The sequence below is a fragment of the Alexandromys fortis genome, unplaced genomic scaffold (genome assembly GCF_014885135.2).
Source record: "Alexandromys fortis isolate MF-2015 unplaced genomic scaffold, M_Fortis_MF-2015_v1.1 scaffold_144, whole genome shotgun sequence".
Classification (NCBI taxonomy): domain Eukaryota; kingdom Metazoa; phylum Chordata; class Mammalia; order Rodentia; family Cricetidae; genus Alexandromys; species Alexandromys fortis.
This window is the reverse complement of record NW_026068021.1, coordinates 848878-864719: the sequence shown is the minus strand read 5'-3', so window position 1 is coordinate 864719 and position 15842 is coordinate 848878. Positions and strand designations below refer to the sequence as shown.

General features: G+C 48.2%; 1 protein-coding gene across 1 annotated transcript in view; it reads left to right on the top strand.

Annotated features, from left to right (window-relative positions):
- Nucleotides 1-15842, top strand: part of Sdk1 (sidekick cell adhesion molecule 1) — a 961631-nt gene that overhangs the window by 844953 nt on the left and 100836 nt on the right. The window contains exons 26-28 of the mRNA XM_050163182.1: nucleotides 4822-4937; nucleotides 7743-7932; nucleotides 11095-11193. Of these exons, the coding sequence (XP_050019139.1) occupies nucleotides 4822-4937; nucleotides 7743-7932; nucleotides 11095-11193 (405 nt within the window). The remainder of the gene's footprint in view (nucleotides 1-4821; nucleotides 4938-7742; nucleotides 7933-11094; nucleotides 11194-15842) is intronic.

Here is a 15842-nt window from a genome sequence, read left to right as displayed (position 1 = left end):
CTCTCTCTCTCTCTCTCTCTCTCTCTCTCTCTCTCTCTCTCTCTCTTCCTGGTGCTGGAATTACAGGTGGATTAACACCACACCCAGTTTCTGCAGTGCTAGAGGTCAGACCTTGGGCTTTCATCCAGGCTTGGTTAAGCTCTCTACGAACTCAGCTATAGCCCCAGTCCCTGTTATGTGGGTTTGACTCACTAACATCTGTGGCTCCACCAATTCTTATCACTTACCCTCCTGGTAAAGAGAGCCATCCTGATGGGCGTTGCTCATTATTCTCATTTGGCACAGAGTTGCAGGGGCTGATTTCAAGAGCTGGCCCTGTGGCATGGGGAGTATGCAATGGAGTGATCTGGGGAGGAACTCAAAGCCACTGACCTCTGTCTAGACAGTCTCAGTCTATCAAAACAATCTTCCCTGGGACTTAAAAATGTCACAGGGCAAGCAAGATGGCTCATCAGATAAAGGCACTTGCTGCCAAGCCTGACAACCTGAGTTCTATCCCTAGGACCCACAGAATAGAGGGATTGCTACAGGCTGTCTGTCCTCTGACTGTCACATGCATTCTATGGCATGTGAAGTCCTACTCACAAATATGTTTGCATGTGTGCACTTATACACACACATTAAAAAATAATCTTAATAAAGAATAATCTTATAATCCGCAGAAATGCCCCAAAGGGTCTGGTTAGCAACAAAACCAAACAATTTGAACCACTTTTTGAACAGTTTTAAATGCAGTTTAATAATAGTTTGAAGTGTGGTCTAATGGGTTCTGGGACATCCTGTGACATATTATAAAGATAAATGAGAACTAAGAACTCTAGAGAAGTACCACAAGGAGCAGCGGTGAACAGCCTGGAGACGTCCCTGAAGACAAAAACAGATGGAGAAAGAGAAAACAGGCATGCTGGACGATTTGGGCTTTGACGGAAGGGGAATTTCTAAGAATATATCAGAACTTAAGATGAATTGGAAAAGAAGTGAATTGTACCTCAGAACAGATAATGGGTACAATTCTTCGCATCTTAAAAAAAAATGGTAGACTTTGTCTCGGGAGAATTTGAATTAGCTGAAATTTCAGTCTAGCAATATGTCATTTCCTGTTCCTAATAGCCCTACCCAGCAGGCTCTCTCCAGGTAGGAAACAGCAAGGTTCAAAGCTCAGCGCTAAGTCACCAACTAGGCTGCCCTGGCTCTTTTCGGATGCAGCCAGGCCTCCTGTGAGTGAATGCCAGCATTACCACATCTGAGAAAATCAACAGTGATTTGAGGGTCTGGAGCGAGAAGTGGGCGCTTAGAGCTGCCAAGATTAGCCTTACAGGAAAACAGGTAGGGGTCCAAGAGGTGGACCAATTGGGTTGCTATGACGATGGCCTCTCTCTCTTTACAGACAGGGACAGTTTTCGGAACACAGAACAAATGTAGCAGGCATACATGTTGGGGATTTGCAATCTTATTTTAAATCAAGTCAGGAAATGGAGTCTGATAAATGGCAGGCTTCCGTGCTTGTAACGATAGCAACTCCTTCATCCTTAGTGGGCCAAGGGACTGTTCATCACTTTTTCAAAACTGAAGTAAAGTAAGCATCTATGTAGGCCATTTTCCAGACAAAGCCATAGTAGCATTTGAGGTCCCCAGGGAGCCCCTACAGGTAGAGCACAGCAAGATGTGCCTGCAAGGTTTCTGGCATAGACAAGTCCCATACTTCGGAGAACCGAGTCAAGTCATCGGTGATTGTCACATTAATGCCTTTTAGGGAAACAGCAACAAACATTGCTCATCCCAGACTGTGCACCACCCACAAACCAAAGTGATGATTCCACCTAAGTTCAGCCTGGGGAGTCCATGAGTTTATCGGGCTCCCTTAGAGCACGGGTTGAGGGAGCACACATCCAACTTTCTTTTTCAGGGGCATGATCAAAGACACATTTGAGGGTGTCCTGGCTCGTGATCAGAGGTTGAGTGGTTACGAGAGGGTTCTTCATGTATCTAGGAGGGAAGCCGCAAGATGCCACCTCTGTGGGGCTGGACAGGAAGCTCGCGTTTCTCAGGGTGAAAAGCCAGAAACTTCTGCCATGATTTCCCTTACTGGAAGATTCCCTGAGGTGGAGAAAGAGGCAAAAGTTGATGCCACCCCATACCTAGTGTCATCCCAGCAGCTTGCCCTGTTAGCCTATGACTTGAATGGGACCCTCCTTTCCCCTGTCTCCCTTCTCTTTCTATAGGCCCTGCTGGCTATAGCATTGACCTAATCCAGCTCATCAATTGTCTAAGGCCTTTATGGGTAATGGTAGTTTGTCTGAATGTTTTCATTAGAGGTTGGAGAGGCAGCTCATTTGGTAAAACGTTGACTGGAAATAAGGGACCCGAGTTCAAACTCCAAAACCCAGGTAGAAAAGCCAGACACAGTGGTGTGCGCCTGTAATTTCTGCTCTAGGGAGATGGAGACAGGAGGCTCCCTGGGCCTCGCTGTCCAGTCCACATACTAAATCAGCAAGGCCCAGGTAAAAAAAAAAAAAACCAAGGTGGGCACTGCCTGAGAAGTGCTCTCCAAAGTTGAACTCTGGCTTAGACAAACACACACATGTACAAGTACAAACACAATTGTGCACATGTGCACACATAAACAGACATGATAAAAGGAAACATCTCAATTGGGAGCTTGAGTAACAAGCATGTTCTTTCACAGTTCAGGAATCCTGAGCCTGGGTCCGGGTGTCCATGCGCCTGTACTCTACTTGAGGCTCTGTCCTGGGTCCTTGGCTGCCTCTGATGCCTCTGTGGCTCATGCCAAGGTCTTTGCATGGCTGTAGTGTCTACAAAGGTTTCTTGCCTCGCGGGCAGAGCGGCCCACCCCACTCAGCACTGCAAAGACAGGTGCCCAAGCTCTGTCATAAATCAAAGATGTGACGACCTTGAAATATGCCCCCTTCTTCAGCAGGGAAGCCCCAGGACAGGGTGTGACCTTGAGGCCCACGTCCAAGGGAGCCTTCTCCTCTGTCCAGATACCCTTTTAAGCAGTGCATCATCTGACCACTATAGAACTATCCCTGCTCCATCCTCTCCTGTGTGGGTGGGTTTGGCATGGAAACGGATCCAGAAGCAAATTCCTGAAGCAGTGGTGATTTATATGATAGTGTCCAACATCTCGACATTAGGATATATTGCCGTCTACAAACATGTTGGACTATATTCATAGCTATTGCGGGACACATGTGGCCCATAGGCCCCAGAGTAGATGGACTGTAGAGGAAAAAACCTGTCTGTGAAGTTCATTGCTCCTCATATTCACATCGTGTTGGATTCCTGAACTCCCATCAAGACAGTCAGGAGACAGTCAGTGCCAACAAAGAAAACCAAATGAGGCAAGATTGCCCGAAGGCAGGAGAACTGCATTCCATACACAAGGGTCAAAAACCACAACGACTGCCTCTTGAACAATCCTGTAACAAAACAGTCCTTTAAATGAAATGGAATGGAAAGTGAGAGAGGAAGATTGTTTGAGGCCAGCCTGGATTGTGAGTTGCAGGCCAGACTGACATCTAGCAAGTCCCATCTCAAAAACAGATAATAAAGCCAGGATGATGTCTCAGTCAATAAAGTAGCTGAGTTAGGACCTGAGTTAGAGCAGCAAACCCTTGTTAAAAGCTAGATGTTGGGAGCTGGAGAGATGACTCAGAGGTTAAGAGCGCTGGCTGCTCTTCCACAGGTCCTGAGTTCAGTTCCTAGCAACCACATAGTGACTCACAACCATCTGTAATGAGATCTGGTGTCCTCTTCTGGCAGGCAAGGATACATGGAGTCAGAACACTATATACATAATAAATAAATCTTAAAAATAAAAGCTATATGTTGTAGTCCACAGTGCAATCCCAGCGTTGGGGAGGTGGAGACAGGAGGATCATCTGGGCTTATTGGCTCAGTGGCCCCCTAGCCTAGATTAATATGTGAGCCCCCAGGCCATTGATAGGACTTGTTTCAAAAAAATAAAGTGGATTATGAATAAAGAACAAAAACCACGGTTGGCTTCTGGTCTCTGCATGTACATGTGTGCTCGTGTGCGTGCACGCGCACACGCGCACACACACATCCTATAATAACTATAATAAAATGTTACTTTCTTCAGCCTTAGATTTCCAGATGCAGGACTGCAGCCCAGTAGTAGAATGCTTGCTGAGCATGCTTGAGGCCCCCAGTTCCATCCCCAGCAGAAAGGCACAAATAACACCTGCTTCTGATAACAAGGGGTTATTCTCAGGAACCTGAGACACATGATGAGACAGGGCTCCCCTCGTTTCCCCCACCCATACATAGCAAACATCATCCCCAGGGTCTGGCCCCTCTGTCCATCACCACCAATCCACCTCCTCTGTCCAACCCTCAAGAGCCTTCATGTTGGTCAGTCTCAGTGAGCTAGTATCCATCCGATATCAAGGAATTCCTATTCGAAGCAAAAGCCTGCAGCTCTTTAAGTTATTACCCGAAACAGACGGAGAGCATTTTCTTGCTGGCCGGGCTCAGGTAGAATTGAGTTCTAAATACCCAGGATTTACGGAATTTGTTGCTCATATTAAAGAGATTTACATGTGTGCTATGCACCTGCAGGCTTATATGATTGACAGAATGCTCAGAACCACTGCTGTTTCAAGAACAGCATGATGGGGTATGTGTGTGTCTCTGTGTGTTTGTGTCTGCCTGTCTGTCTGTCTGTCTCTCTATCTGTGTGTGTGTGTGTGTGTGTGTGTGTGTGTGTGTGTAAATGCCCCTCCATTCATAGAGGGCTAGAGACGGCTGGTGCCAATCATGTGACATGTTCTTTTGCAGTCCCTTCAGCCGCTCCTGAAAATGTGTCTGCTGAGGCTGTGAGCTCCACCCAGATCCTACTGACTTGGGCTTCAGTCCCTGAGCAGGACCAGAATGGGCTCATCCTGGGCTACAAGGTACATGTTTATGGTGACTCTGTTCTACCTTTGGGACTGGTGGGACGGGGCCATGGGTCTGTCCCTCGCCAGTTCCTGATGTCATCAGCTGTCTTATCTGGGAGAGATGAACCAGAAGTGCTTTCCAGACATCAGTCAGGAAGCAAAGCGAATGGGACCCTGACCAGCACGCCAGGCCCTGTCTCTGCCTGCTCTGGCTAAGATTCCCTGCACCCTCGACTATGAATGAGTTCAGCATCTTCTGTCACCTACTGTCAAGTGAAAATGACCGCAGTGGTCACTTCCCAGAGTTACTAGGAGAAATTAATGGCTTCTGGGAAATGATCTCATGGGATGTTTTACTCTTTTGGCTTTTTGAAGGACCCACCACTCAGCTCTCAAATAAATCACACACAGAGGCTTATTCTTAGTTATGAAGCCTGGCCTTAGCTTGGCTTGTTTCTTGCCAGCTTTTCCTATCTTATGTTAACCCGTCTACCTTTTTTGCTCTGGACTTTTATCTTTCTCTGTTTCTGTATACCTTTCTTTACTTCTTTCTCCGTGGCCTGCTGTGCAGCTGGGTGACTGGCCCCGTTGTTCTTCTCCCCTCGTTCTCTTGTTGCTCTTTTTCTCTCCTCCCAGATTTCTCCTTCTGTTTCTACCCTCTGCCTACAGCCCTGCCTGTTCTTGCTCCTGTCTCACTATTGGCTGTCCAGCTCTTTATTAGGACCATCAAGTGTTTTAGACAGGTAAAGAATCACAGCTTCACAGAGTCAAACAAATGCAGTATAAACAAAAGTCACACAGCTGAAAATGACATTCCCCAACAGTCTCTGCTTCTTCAGAGTGCTGATTTGTCGTGGATCTAGGCAGGGCTGTCCTCTGCTAGAGTTGGACTTACCCTAACTTCTCCCGGTGCCGTCTTCTAAGCTGCTACCCAGACTCTTCAAAACTGCCTATTTCTTTCTCCTCTCTCAGAGGTGACCAGTATAATTCTCTGTCTCTGTCTCTAGTTCCAGTCTCCCAAGCAGCACAATGGGCTTCTCTGGATATTGTCACTAGTGTGATGCTGCTCTAATGGGATGAGCAGTTGGACTGGAATGGTGGAACACCTGCCTAGAATCCCCCAGTGAGGGGCTGGGGTGTGACTTAGTGGTAGAGCACCTGCCTAGAATCCCCCAGTGAGGAGCGGGGGTGTGGCCCAGCGGTAGAGCACCTCCCTAGAATCCCCCAGTGAGGGGCTGGGGTGTGGCTCAGCAGTAGAGCCCCTGCCTAGAATCCCCCAGTGAGGGGCTGGGGTGTGGCTCAGTGGTAGAGCACCTGTCTAGAATCCCCCAGTGAGAGGCTGTGGTGTGGCTTGATGACCACTTGCTTGTCTAGCTTTTATGAGTCTCTGGATTCAGTCGCTAGTACAATAACAACAAAATGCCTTCCATATATCCTCAATGGATTTTAGGCATTCTCTTCTCATCTTTCAGTAACTGTTTCTGTTTTTTATGGCTTTTCTCTGCTTTAGGGGCTGGTGGGGAATACCTATTTATTATCAGACAGGATCTCACACTATAATTCGGGCTGACCTGGAATGCACTGTGTAGCAACTGACCTTGAACTCATAGCAGCCTTCCTGCCTGGCCTTGCGAAGTGCTGAATGAGATGCTTACCCACCAGGCCAGGTTATCTTTGTGTCATTAAATCCCAACTGCTTGCCTCTGGCCTGCTCATCTGCATTCCCTCTCCATAACTATTCTAATGGCTCTGTTCAGGAACATAGCAATCCAGAGTGTATAAGGAAGCCCAGCACTGGCAAGTCTCCTGCTGCACAGCAGTCCCATTGGGTGCGTTCGGTGGACAAAGCTCTTTGCTGCACCTCCTGGTTTCCACGAGGAAATGTTTCCTTGCTCATTCCAAATGTCTGTCCAGTGGCTCTCTCTTAAGACCTATAGATCACTTGTCTTGGAGAACAGTTCTGGGGAGGGGGGAGGGATGCAGGAAGTCCTTCTGTATATGTATTGACATTGGTTAATAAAGAATCTGCTTTCAGCCAATGGCTTAACAGAATATAGCCAGGCGAGAAAAGATAGAGAGAGAGAGTAGGCAGTCAGTGAGACACCATGTAGCTGCCAAAGGAGACAGATGCCTCAGAACCTTGCCAATAAACCATGAGCCTCGTGGTAATACACAGAATAATAGAAATGGGTTAATTTAAGATGTAAGAGGTAGGTAGAAATATGGTTAAGCTACTGGCCAAACAGTATTGTAATTAGTATCATTTCTGTATGATTATTTCGGGTCTGGGAAGCTGGGAAACAAACAAATGGCCTCCGCCTGGGGAGGGGAGGTGACAATGTGAGCTTAGAGGGAGGACAGAGGAGAGAAGGAGGAGGCCCTGAAGGAGCACATCTCAGTACATCCCTATGACCTAGGGGCAAGCCTCGGACCCTCACAGTCCCAAGCTCTATTTATAGGAAGCAAGAAGCCTAAGCCCAATACCAAGCCCATGCTTCAGTAGAGCATTTGGCACAGCTATAGTTGAGAGCCTCAGATCTTGCCAAACTGTTTCCAGGCAGCCAAATCTCCAAGCTGTAGGCAGAGCTGTGTGACTCCAGCCATTCTTCTAAAGTCTAGTTGCCTCATGGTCGCCTTCCCCCTTGATTCCAGTGAATAGAAATGAGATCCAAATCTCCCTCAGTGCAGCTGCCATTGTGGAGAAACCACGGTTGGGTGGTCCTCGTCAGTTAGTTCTGAGCTGGTACCCTGTGCACAAGAAGTCCCCTTCTGAGCACGCACTTAGCTGTAACCATCTGCATGTGTGTGTTGATGCTTCAGATTCTGTACCGTGCCAAAGACCTGGATCCAGAGCCCAGAAGCCACGTGGTGCGAGGGAACCACACGCAGTCGGCCCTGCTGGCTGGCCTGCGCAAGTTCGTGGTGTATGAGCTGCAGGTGCTGGCCTTCACCCGGATCGGGAACGGAGTCCCTAGCTCGCCCCTCATCCTGGAGCGCACCAAAGATGACAGTGAGTACATGGCTGGCCCTGCTGCCTTCTGCCTTAGTTTTCCAATCCAAACCATTTGGACTGCAGTTGTTTTTAATGTGAATTTTCAACCACTTTCTTTTTTCCAGTTGAGGGAAACAAAACAAAATTGTTTTCCAGTCACTTGGCATTTACGTGGCCAATTTGAGCCTGGAGAGGGTTTACAACCTGATTATGGATTGTGCAGAATCTCAAGCCTGACTATGCTATAGGCAAGGGCTAGTGAGCATGGGCGAGGTTATAAAACATGAGCCCATCAGGTTAGTAGCAGCTCTATAGATGTAGATAAAACTCTGCACTGGACCTGTGTCCATTCTCATAAGGTTAACGGGTCTCACCATTTGCATTCAGATCGCTAATTGCATGTCTCTGCACAGAGAGCAGCATGTTTGACAGCACCCGGGGTCCCCAGGCTCTGGTGCTTCCAGGTTTGCGTAACAAGCACATCTTGTTGGCTTTGTTTTTATGGAAGTCTAAATCATCAGTAAATATGTTTTTCCACTTTGCAGATGTCGAACACTTAAAGGTTAGCTCCTTCACACGTTCGTTATTAAACAGGCCATAATGAATATGTCAGGGGGAAAATACGATCTGCAAAACACCCACCTTGGGATCGCAAGCGTCTGACAGGACAGAAACAACAACAGGGTTGTTTAAGCGTCTTCTTGGAATGGATAACGAGCTACAACTCTATTTGTTCCATTAAAAGAACCCCTTCCCCCTTCTTTACACAGCTTGTGGATCTGGCCTTGGCTCTGTATTACTGCTCTCATTGTTATGACCAAATACCTGAGAAGTAGCTTTTATGGAGGGGGGTTGATTGGGGCTCACAGTTTGAGGGTACACAGTCCGTCACGGAAGGCATGGTGGCAGGAACAGGAGGCAGCTGATCATACGGCAATCACAGTCAGGAAGCAGAGAGAAATGGACGCTGGTGCTCTCCTTTTTATTCAGTGTGTGTGACACCAACCCATGGAATGGTGTCAGTCATACTTAGGATGAGCCTTCCCGCCTCTGTTAACCTAATCCAGAAGATCTCTCACAGACATGCCCAGAGGTTTGTGTCATAGTTGGTTCTAGATCCTGTCACGCTGATAGTCACAATCATCATGGCGTCCGTGGGATTATCCTTCAGCTTTCCCCAAGGCAGCTAGTGGGCTGGGGGGGCAGGGGAAATCGGTACTGAGCCACATTAACTGCAGGTTGTACCAGTCATCCATGTGTGCACGCTTCAGCTTAGTCCTATGCAAAGCCAGTAGAAGCCGGGCGGTGGTGGCGCACGCCTTTAATCCCAGCACTCGGGAGGCAGAGGCAGGAGGATCTCTGTGAGTTCGAGACCAGCCTGGTCTACAAGAGCTAGTTCCAGGACAGGCTCCAAAACCATAGAGAAACCCTGTCTCAAAAAACCAAAAAAAAAAAAAAGAAAAAGAAAGAAAAGAAAAGCAAGTAGAGATGTTTTCAAAATGGTCCCTCAATGTCCACTGCCATTATTCTTCTAAAGGACACATGTAGTCAGGCAATGATTGCTTTCTTTTATCGCTGTATTATTTATGTAAACATGTCTTCTCTCTCTCCATTTTGACACAATCTGTTGAGCCTCAGGGACGGCTCGGAAGGTCATTGCTATGTCACACTGGTATTATGAATTAGTCCTGACGTTCAAGCCTGTGGCCTCCTTTGGGCATTGATTTCACCCATGTGTCGGTATCATTACACACATCCAAACTCACGCGCCCAGAATGGACATTCCCCACATTCCACTTCGGTTGCTCTTAGCCGTGGCGTGGGAATCAATCCATGATTAAGTCCGACGAGAAGCTCTCGCACTGGCCACACACTGACTTGCCTATCCATTTAAGCAAATATATTTTCTGAGGGCTAAGACCCTATTATTCAATCGTTCCACAAGACATAACTGCACTTTAAACTGCCGGTGTGCTGAACCACACAGAAGAAGTATTATACGCATCTGTGAGCATCACCTCTTATGTGTCTAAGACAGGGCAGGTGAGGTGAGGCAGACATAGGCCAGGAAGCCTTGATTGTCAGCGTGCTTCACAGTTATTGGTGGTTGTGGGGTGGGGGTGAAGGGATACCTTATATTGGCCCTGTTGTGGCTATAGCCAAATACCTAACAAAAGCAGCTTCAGGGAGGACGGTTTACCCTGCTCACAGCTCCAAGGCACACAGACCATCGTGGCAGGGAAGGCATGGCAGCAGGAGCATGAAGCAGCTGGTCACATGACATCCACAGTCAGGAAGCAGAGAGAGATATCAGCTCTCCTTCTTCTTTTTATTCAGCCCAGGACCCCAGCCAGTGGGATGGGGGTCACCCATACTCAGAATGGGTCTTCTCACCTCAGTTAACCCAATTGGGAAACCCTACAGACATGGAGAGGTGTGTCTCCCAGGTGACTGTAGATCCCATCAAGTTGACAGTACAAACCATCATAGTTGCCCGCTCTACAGTGTCAAAGCCAGTGAAGGTGTCTGGTTATTAGAATGCTTACTTCAGAGTCATAGGAGGCCCGCTGCTAGCGTTGCCCTATGAATATATACCTATGTATACCCTTATGCAAGTATACTTTCTAAGCATGGTTTTCTAAACCAGATGGTCAGGGTTCAAGATAAAGTGTGTTTTTCAGAATCATTAGGGACTCACATGGCGTCATTGAGGATCCAGAAACCCTTTATTGAAAACATGGCCTGGGACGATGACACAATCAGCAAAGCACCTGCTGAATAGGCGTGAGGACCTGAGTTCAATTCCCTAAAACCCACATAAAAGGTCAGATATAAAATAAAGGATAAGGGACTGGAGAGGTGACTCAGCATCTAAGAATGCTTGCTGTTCTCCTGGTGTTCAATTCCTGGTACCCACATGGGGCAGCACAGCTCATGACTGCCTGTACTTCCAGCTCCAGGAGACCTGACACCTCCTTCCAGCCTCCCCAGACAGACAGCTGCACACACGCAGCAGACATGACAGACACATACACATAAATAAAGAAATTGTTTTTAGAAGAGTGAATCAATTTTTTAAACATAGATTAAAAAGTGACAAGGTGGGACCACCACAAGAGAAGCACGCTGTCATCAGAGCACGGGCTGACCTCAGAACTCTCTCTCTGTGCTTTCCTTCAGCCCCAGGTCCCCCTGTGCGGCTGGTGTTCCCTGAAGTGAGGCTTACTGCGGTGCGGATTGTGTGGCAGCCCCCGGAGGAGCCCAACGGTGTGATTCTGGGTAAGGAACCTTGGTGGGGAGGTGGGAGTGGGGGGCAGGGAGAGTTGTCCTCTCCTGTTTCTGTAGACAATGGTGGTGGACACAGATCACGGCAGCAGCGTCTCCTGGACACAGAGCATCACGGGACTCTTTTGTTCCTCCAAAACAAAAAGTGCAGGGCACTGAGACGTTCTCGTGGAATGAAATTTACATTTTGTTAACCCAGAATTCCCTCCATTTGTTTGCCATCCATGGCATGGTCCGCAGCGAGCCCATTCGTAATCGACCCCCTTCCGCTCCAGGCGGTGCCGACGGGTGTTTGGGAAATGGCAGGCTAGTTTTTCATAATCCGTGTTGACCAGGCTCCTGAAAGTGCTTGTCTCCCACTGTGAGGGCTGCGCTGACCCATTCGAGAGGCCACAGGGATAAACCTCAGGTCTGAAAAGATTGGTGGAAAGCCAGCAACCCGTGCTTTAAAACATCATTAGTGCCTTTATCTATTTATCCTCTTGCTGTGTCATATTAAAGACTCCATGTTCATTACTACTGCCTAGTGAGAAGCTGAGCAAGGCCCACTCACTCTCAGGCCTCTCACACTGCCTATGAGTGACACCATCCCAAGGCACTGACTGTCCTGCAAGCCAGTCCTTCTAGATGGAGGTGGGGGTGAGTGAAATGCTGAGTCTGGAGCAGGAGTGACTTCCACAGCCCCCGGAGCAGGGAAGGGACATCTGGTGGCCTCTGAGCCAGGTGGGGACCATGTGCAAGGGCTCTGCTGTAGAATGTGACATGAGGAAAACCAGCGTTTCAGGGGATGGGTCTCAGAATCCAGTGGGGAGTATGGCTACAGACCCAAGTCGCCAGTGACATCCACCTGGTCCCCACTCACAGGAGACTCCGAGATAGTGGGCAGTTTCCACAGAAATTATTCATCTGAAATGATGAACATGTGATAAAAAGCCATTGCTCTAACCTGCTTTTGATCTCGCCAGTCTAAGACTTGGTTTGAAGAAAGTATTTCACTTTTATTAAAAAAGATTGCGGGGCCAGAGAGATGGCTCAGCAATTAAGAGCACTGACTGCTCTTCCAGAGGACCCAGGGTTGATTCCCAGTACCCACATGACAGCAAACAACTGTCTGTAACTCCAGTTCCAGGGTATCTATCACCCTCTCCTGGAATCTATGGGCACCAGGCACACATGTGGTACACAGTCATCCATATTCATAAAACAAAAATAAATCTCCAGACAACAGTTCCTAAGATGATGAGGACAAGGTAGATGTCTCAGTCAGAAGCGTTTGCAATGCAAGTCTAAGAACCCAAGTTGGATCCCCTAAAATCACAGAGAAAACATTCAGGCATGGTAGCATGTGCCTGTAATCCCAGCACTGTGAAGGTGGAGACAGGTGGGTCCCAGTGGGTTCACTAGCCAGGCAGCCTCACCAGATGGTGAAGTCCTAGGCCAGTGAGAGACCCTGTTTCAAATGGCACTTGTCTCAAAACACGAGGTGGACAGTACCTGAGGAAGCACACCTCAGGTTGTCTTCAGTGCCCCGCGTGTACCTACGCACATGCATGTCCACTTACATGCACGTAAGCATGCGTGCGTGCACACTCGCACACACACAGAGTTTGAAAATGCACACATGTCCAGCAGCCCAGGAAGGAGGCCCAAAAGGCATTTTGTGGAACCCTTGCCTCTTTAGAGTACTTGGTGACTCCGTCATCCACTCAAGGCCATGGCCTGTTCACTCGACCTTCCATGGCAGGATCCCTGAAGCTACCAGATACATGCACCACTACAAACACAGATCTTCTGAACATGGTGGCCTTGAGGTTGCAGATGCTTGCAGCCACAATCATGGTGGCTGTAGAAGCCCCTGTGGGAATGAGTTTTGGTCAAACAGGTAACAAGCCACACAGGAGCCAGCACCATGGGCTTGGGCAGAGCAGATGGCCAGTGCAGAGGCAAAGCTTTAGGAGGAGCCTGTCCCCACCATGACAGCAGCAGCAGATGACTGTGATAAAGACAGAGCTGGATACAGGATTCCCTAGGAGCTGTCCCCAGAGGCTCACAGCAAAACAGGCAACATTTTGAGCGATGCAGAATAATAGAATTTCAGTCGGTCACCTGGAGTCCCAGAGCTCGATGGATTACTTTCCATGAAGAAGTAGGTTCCTTGAACCCAGCCCTACCCTAAACCTCCGGCTCTCATTGCCCATCCTACTGACCCTCCCCGCTCCAGCCCCAGACACTGCCAACGCTCTTGTCCTCTCTCTGCATATATCTTTGCTCTAGGATGACACGCTCTTACACATATGACCTTGTACACAGATGGGGGCTACAGCTGCTCTGGGCAGCACGCTCTTACACATATGACCTTGTACACAGATGGGGGCTACAGCTGCTCTGGGCAGCACAGTCTTACACATATGACCCTGTACACAGATGGGTGCCACAGCTGCTCTGGACAGCACACTCTTACACATATGACCTGGTACACAGATGGGGGCTACAGCTGCTCTGGGCAGCACACTCTTACATATATGACCCGGTACACAGATGGGGGCTAGAGCTGCTCTGGACAGCATGCTCTTACACATATGACCCTGTGCACAGATGGGGGCTACAGCTGCTCTGGATGGCACTCTCTTACATATATGACCCAGTTCACAGATGGGGGATACAGCTTTGCACTACTAATCAGAACCTCCCATGCACATACAGGGCCAGGATCTTACTTGGGGTCCCCCTGCAAGAGTCATAGAAGGCATCCTTCTGTCTGTCTGTCTGTTGCTGCTCTGATTGAATGCCACTGACCTTATGGTTTACAAAGAATGAAGGTTTGTCCTCCCTAGGCTCGCAGTGCATCTACAAACTGTGAAATGTTAGACTCTGAGAAGTAAGCGATAGGATTCTGAAACGAGCCTTGTGCCCCACACGGTCATTAAGGCTGGCTCTAATGGGTTTGCAGCTTCCCGTGTCCCACAAGAAATGATGGCATTTTCAGTGCAGAATTAAAGGCAGGGGTACAAGGGGAAACGAGTTTACACAGTTTCTGGGGGTGGGGGGGCTGTTGGGGAGGGCCTTGCTGATGGAGACTCTGCAGAGGTCATGTACTGCAGGGGTTGGCACGTACAAGGGAGTAAAGGGACTTTATAGATCCTGGAAGGTAGTTCAGTTCTGTAATCCCCAAAACTTACGTTTAAAAAAAAGCCAGGCTTCGTAACACACACTTGTAATCCTAGCTCCTCAGAGATAGAGAGAGGAGAATGGCCTGGTTCCTTGTCCAGTCAACAAAGCCTACACAGTGAGCTCCAAGCCACTGAGACCCTGTCTCAAAACACCAGGTAGGCAGCATCTTGAAGGATGACACCAAGGCCGACATCTGACCTCTGTGTGCACATGCTCACACACACACACACATACACACACACACATACATACACACATACATATACATACACACATACATATATACACACATATACATACACACATGCATATACATACACACAATACATATACATACACACATACATATACATACACACACACACACACACACAGGCCAAATAAAATCAGAATAGCTAACTAAACAAGATGACATTCACAACAGACTCACCAGTCAGGATCTGGATAACGCACGAATGCCTTAGCCCATAAGTGACTTCCCCTGGTCATGGTCCACCGAGGAAAGAACCAACTGAGGATCCCGCCTGCTATTCCCTCGCTGAGTACGGTCAGCCTGCAGCACAGACCCCTCTAAGTTGGCCACCTGCCCTCCATGTGTCTTCCACACTCACAGAGGACATCTTTCCAGATGGGACTGTCAGATCACTTCTAACTTTTCAAAATGTCTTGGAGCATTTGTTGTGCTGGTCACAGAGCCCTGCAACCTGAGATTTAGGCAGCAGGAGCATGCCAGGTCACAGCCATCAGACCCGGAACCGTGAGAGCTCATGACCTCCTGAATGCATGGCAGGGTGTGAGAACAGTACTCCTCACACATCTTGTTGGGGGTGTTGTCTGTGAAGCCTCTAGAGAGCCACACATGGGAAAGATGTTCAGGGCCACCTCTCGCCCAGTTATTCCTGTCTCTGGACATTGTGCCCAAATGGGGTTTGGGGTGTATCTCAGTTGACAGAGTACTCGCCTGTATGAAACCATGATAAACTGGGTGTGTAACACACCCCTGTAATCCCAGTTCTCGGGATGTGGAGGCAGAAGATTATGAAAGTTTAAGGTTTCCCACAGTCACTTAGTGAGTTCAAGGTCAGCCTGGGCCATAGATCTCACATATGAGACCCTGTCTGGAAAAAACTTAAAAGGAAATAGACATATTTATAAGGCTATGTGTCTAAGCAGGTTTGTTTATGCAGCAAAGGAGGTGGCGCGACTCTCAGAGGGCTGTTGGTACTTCTCCCAGGGCCTTAGGCTCTGCATTATAGTAAGGCAGGAAGCAAAATGGTTAGTGATTAAGACCCCAAAAACCCACTGCCTGGGCTCTGACATGCCATGTACTAACTGAATACATTTTAAAAGGCATATTTATATATTAAAGTCACTTGGATTCCCAGGCCTGTTTCCCCATTTTGTTTCCTCATTTACACCTCCCTCTGCTTCAGCAATGAACACTCAGAAAAAAAAAAAAAAAAAAAAAAAAA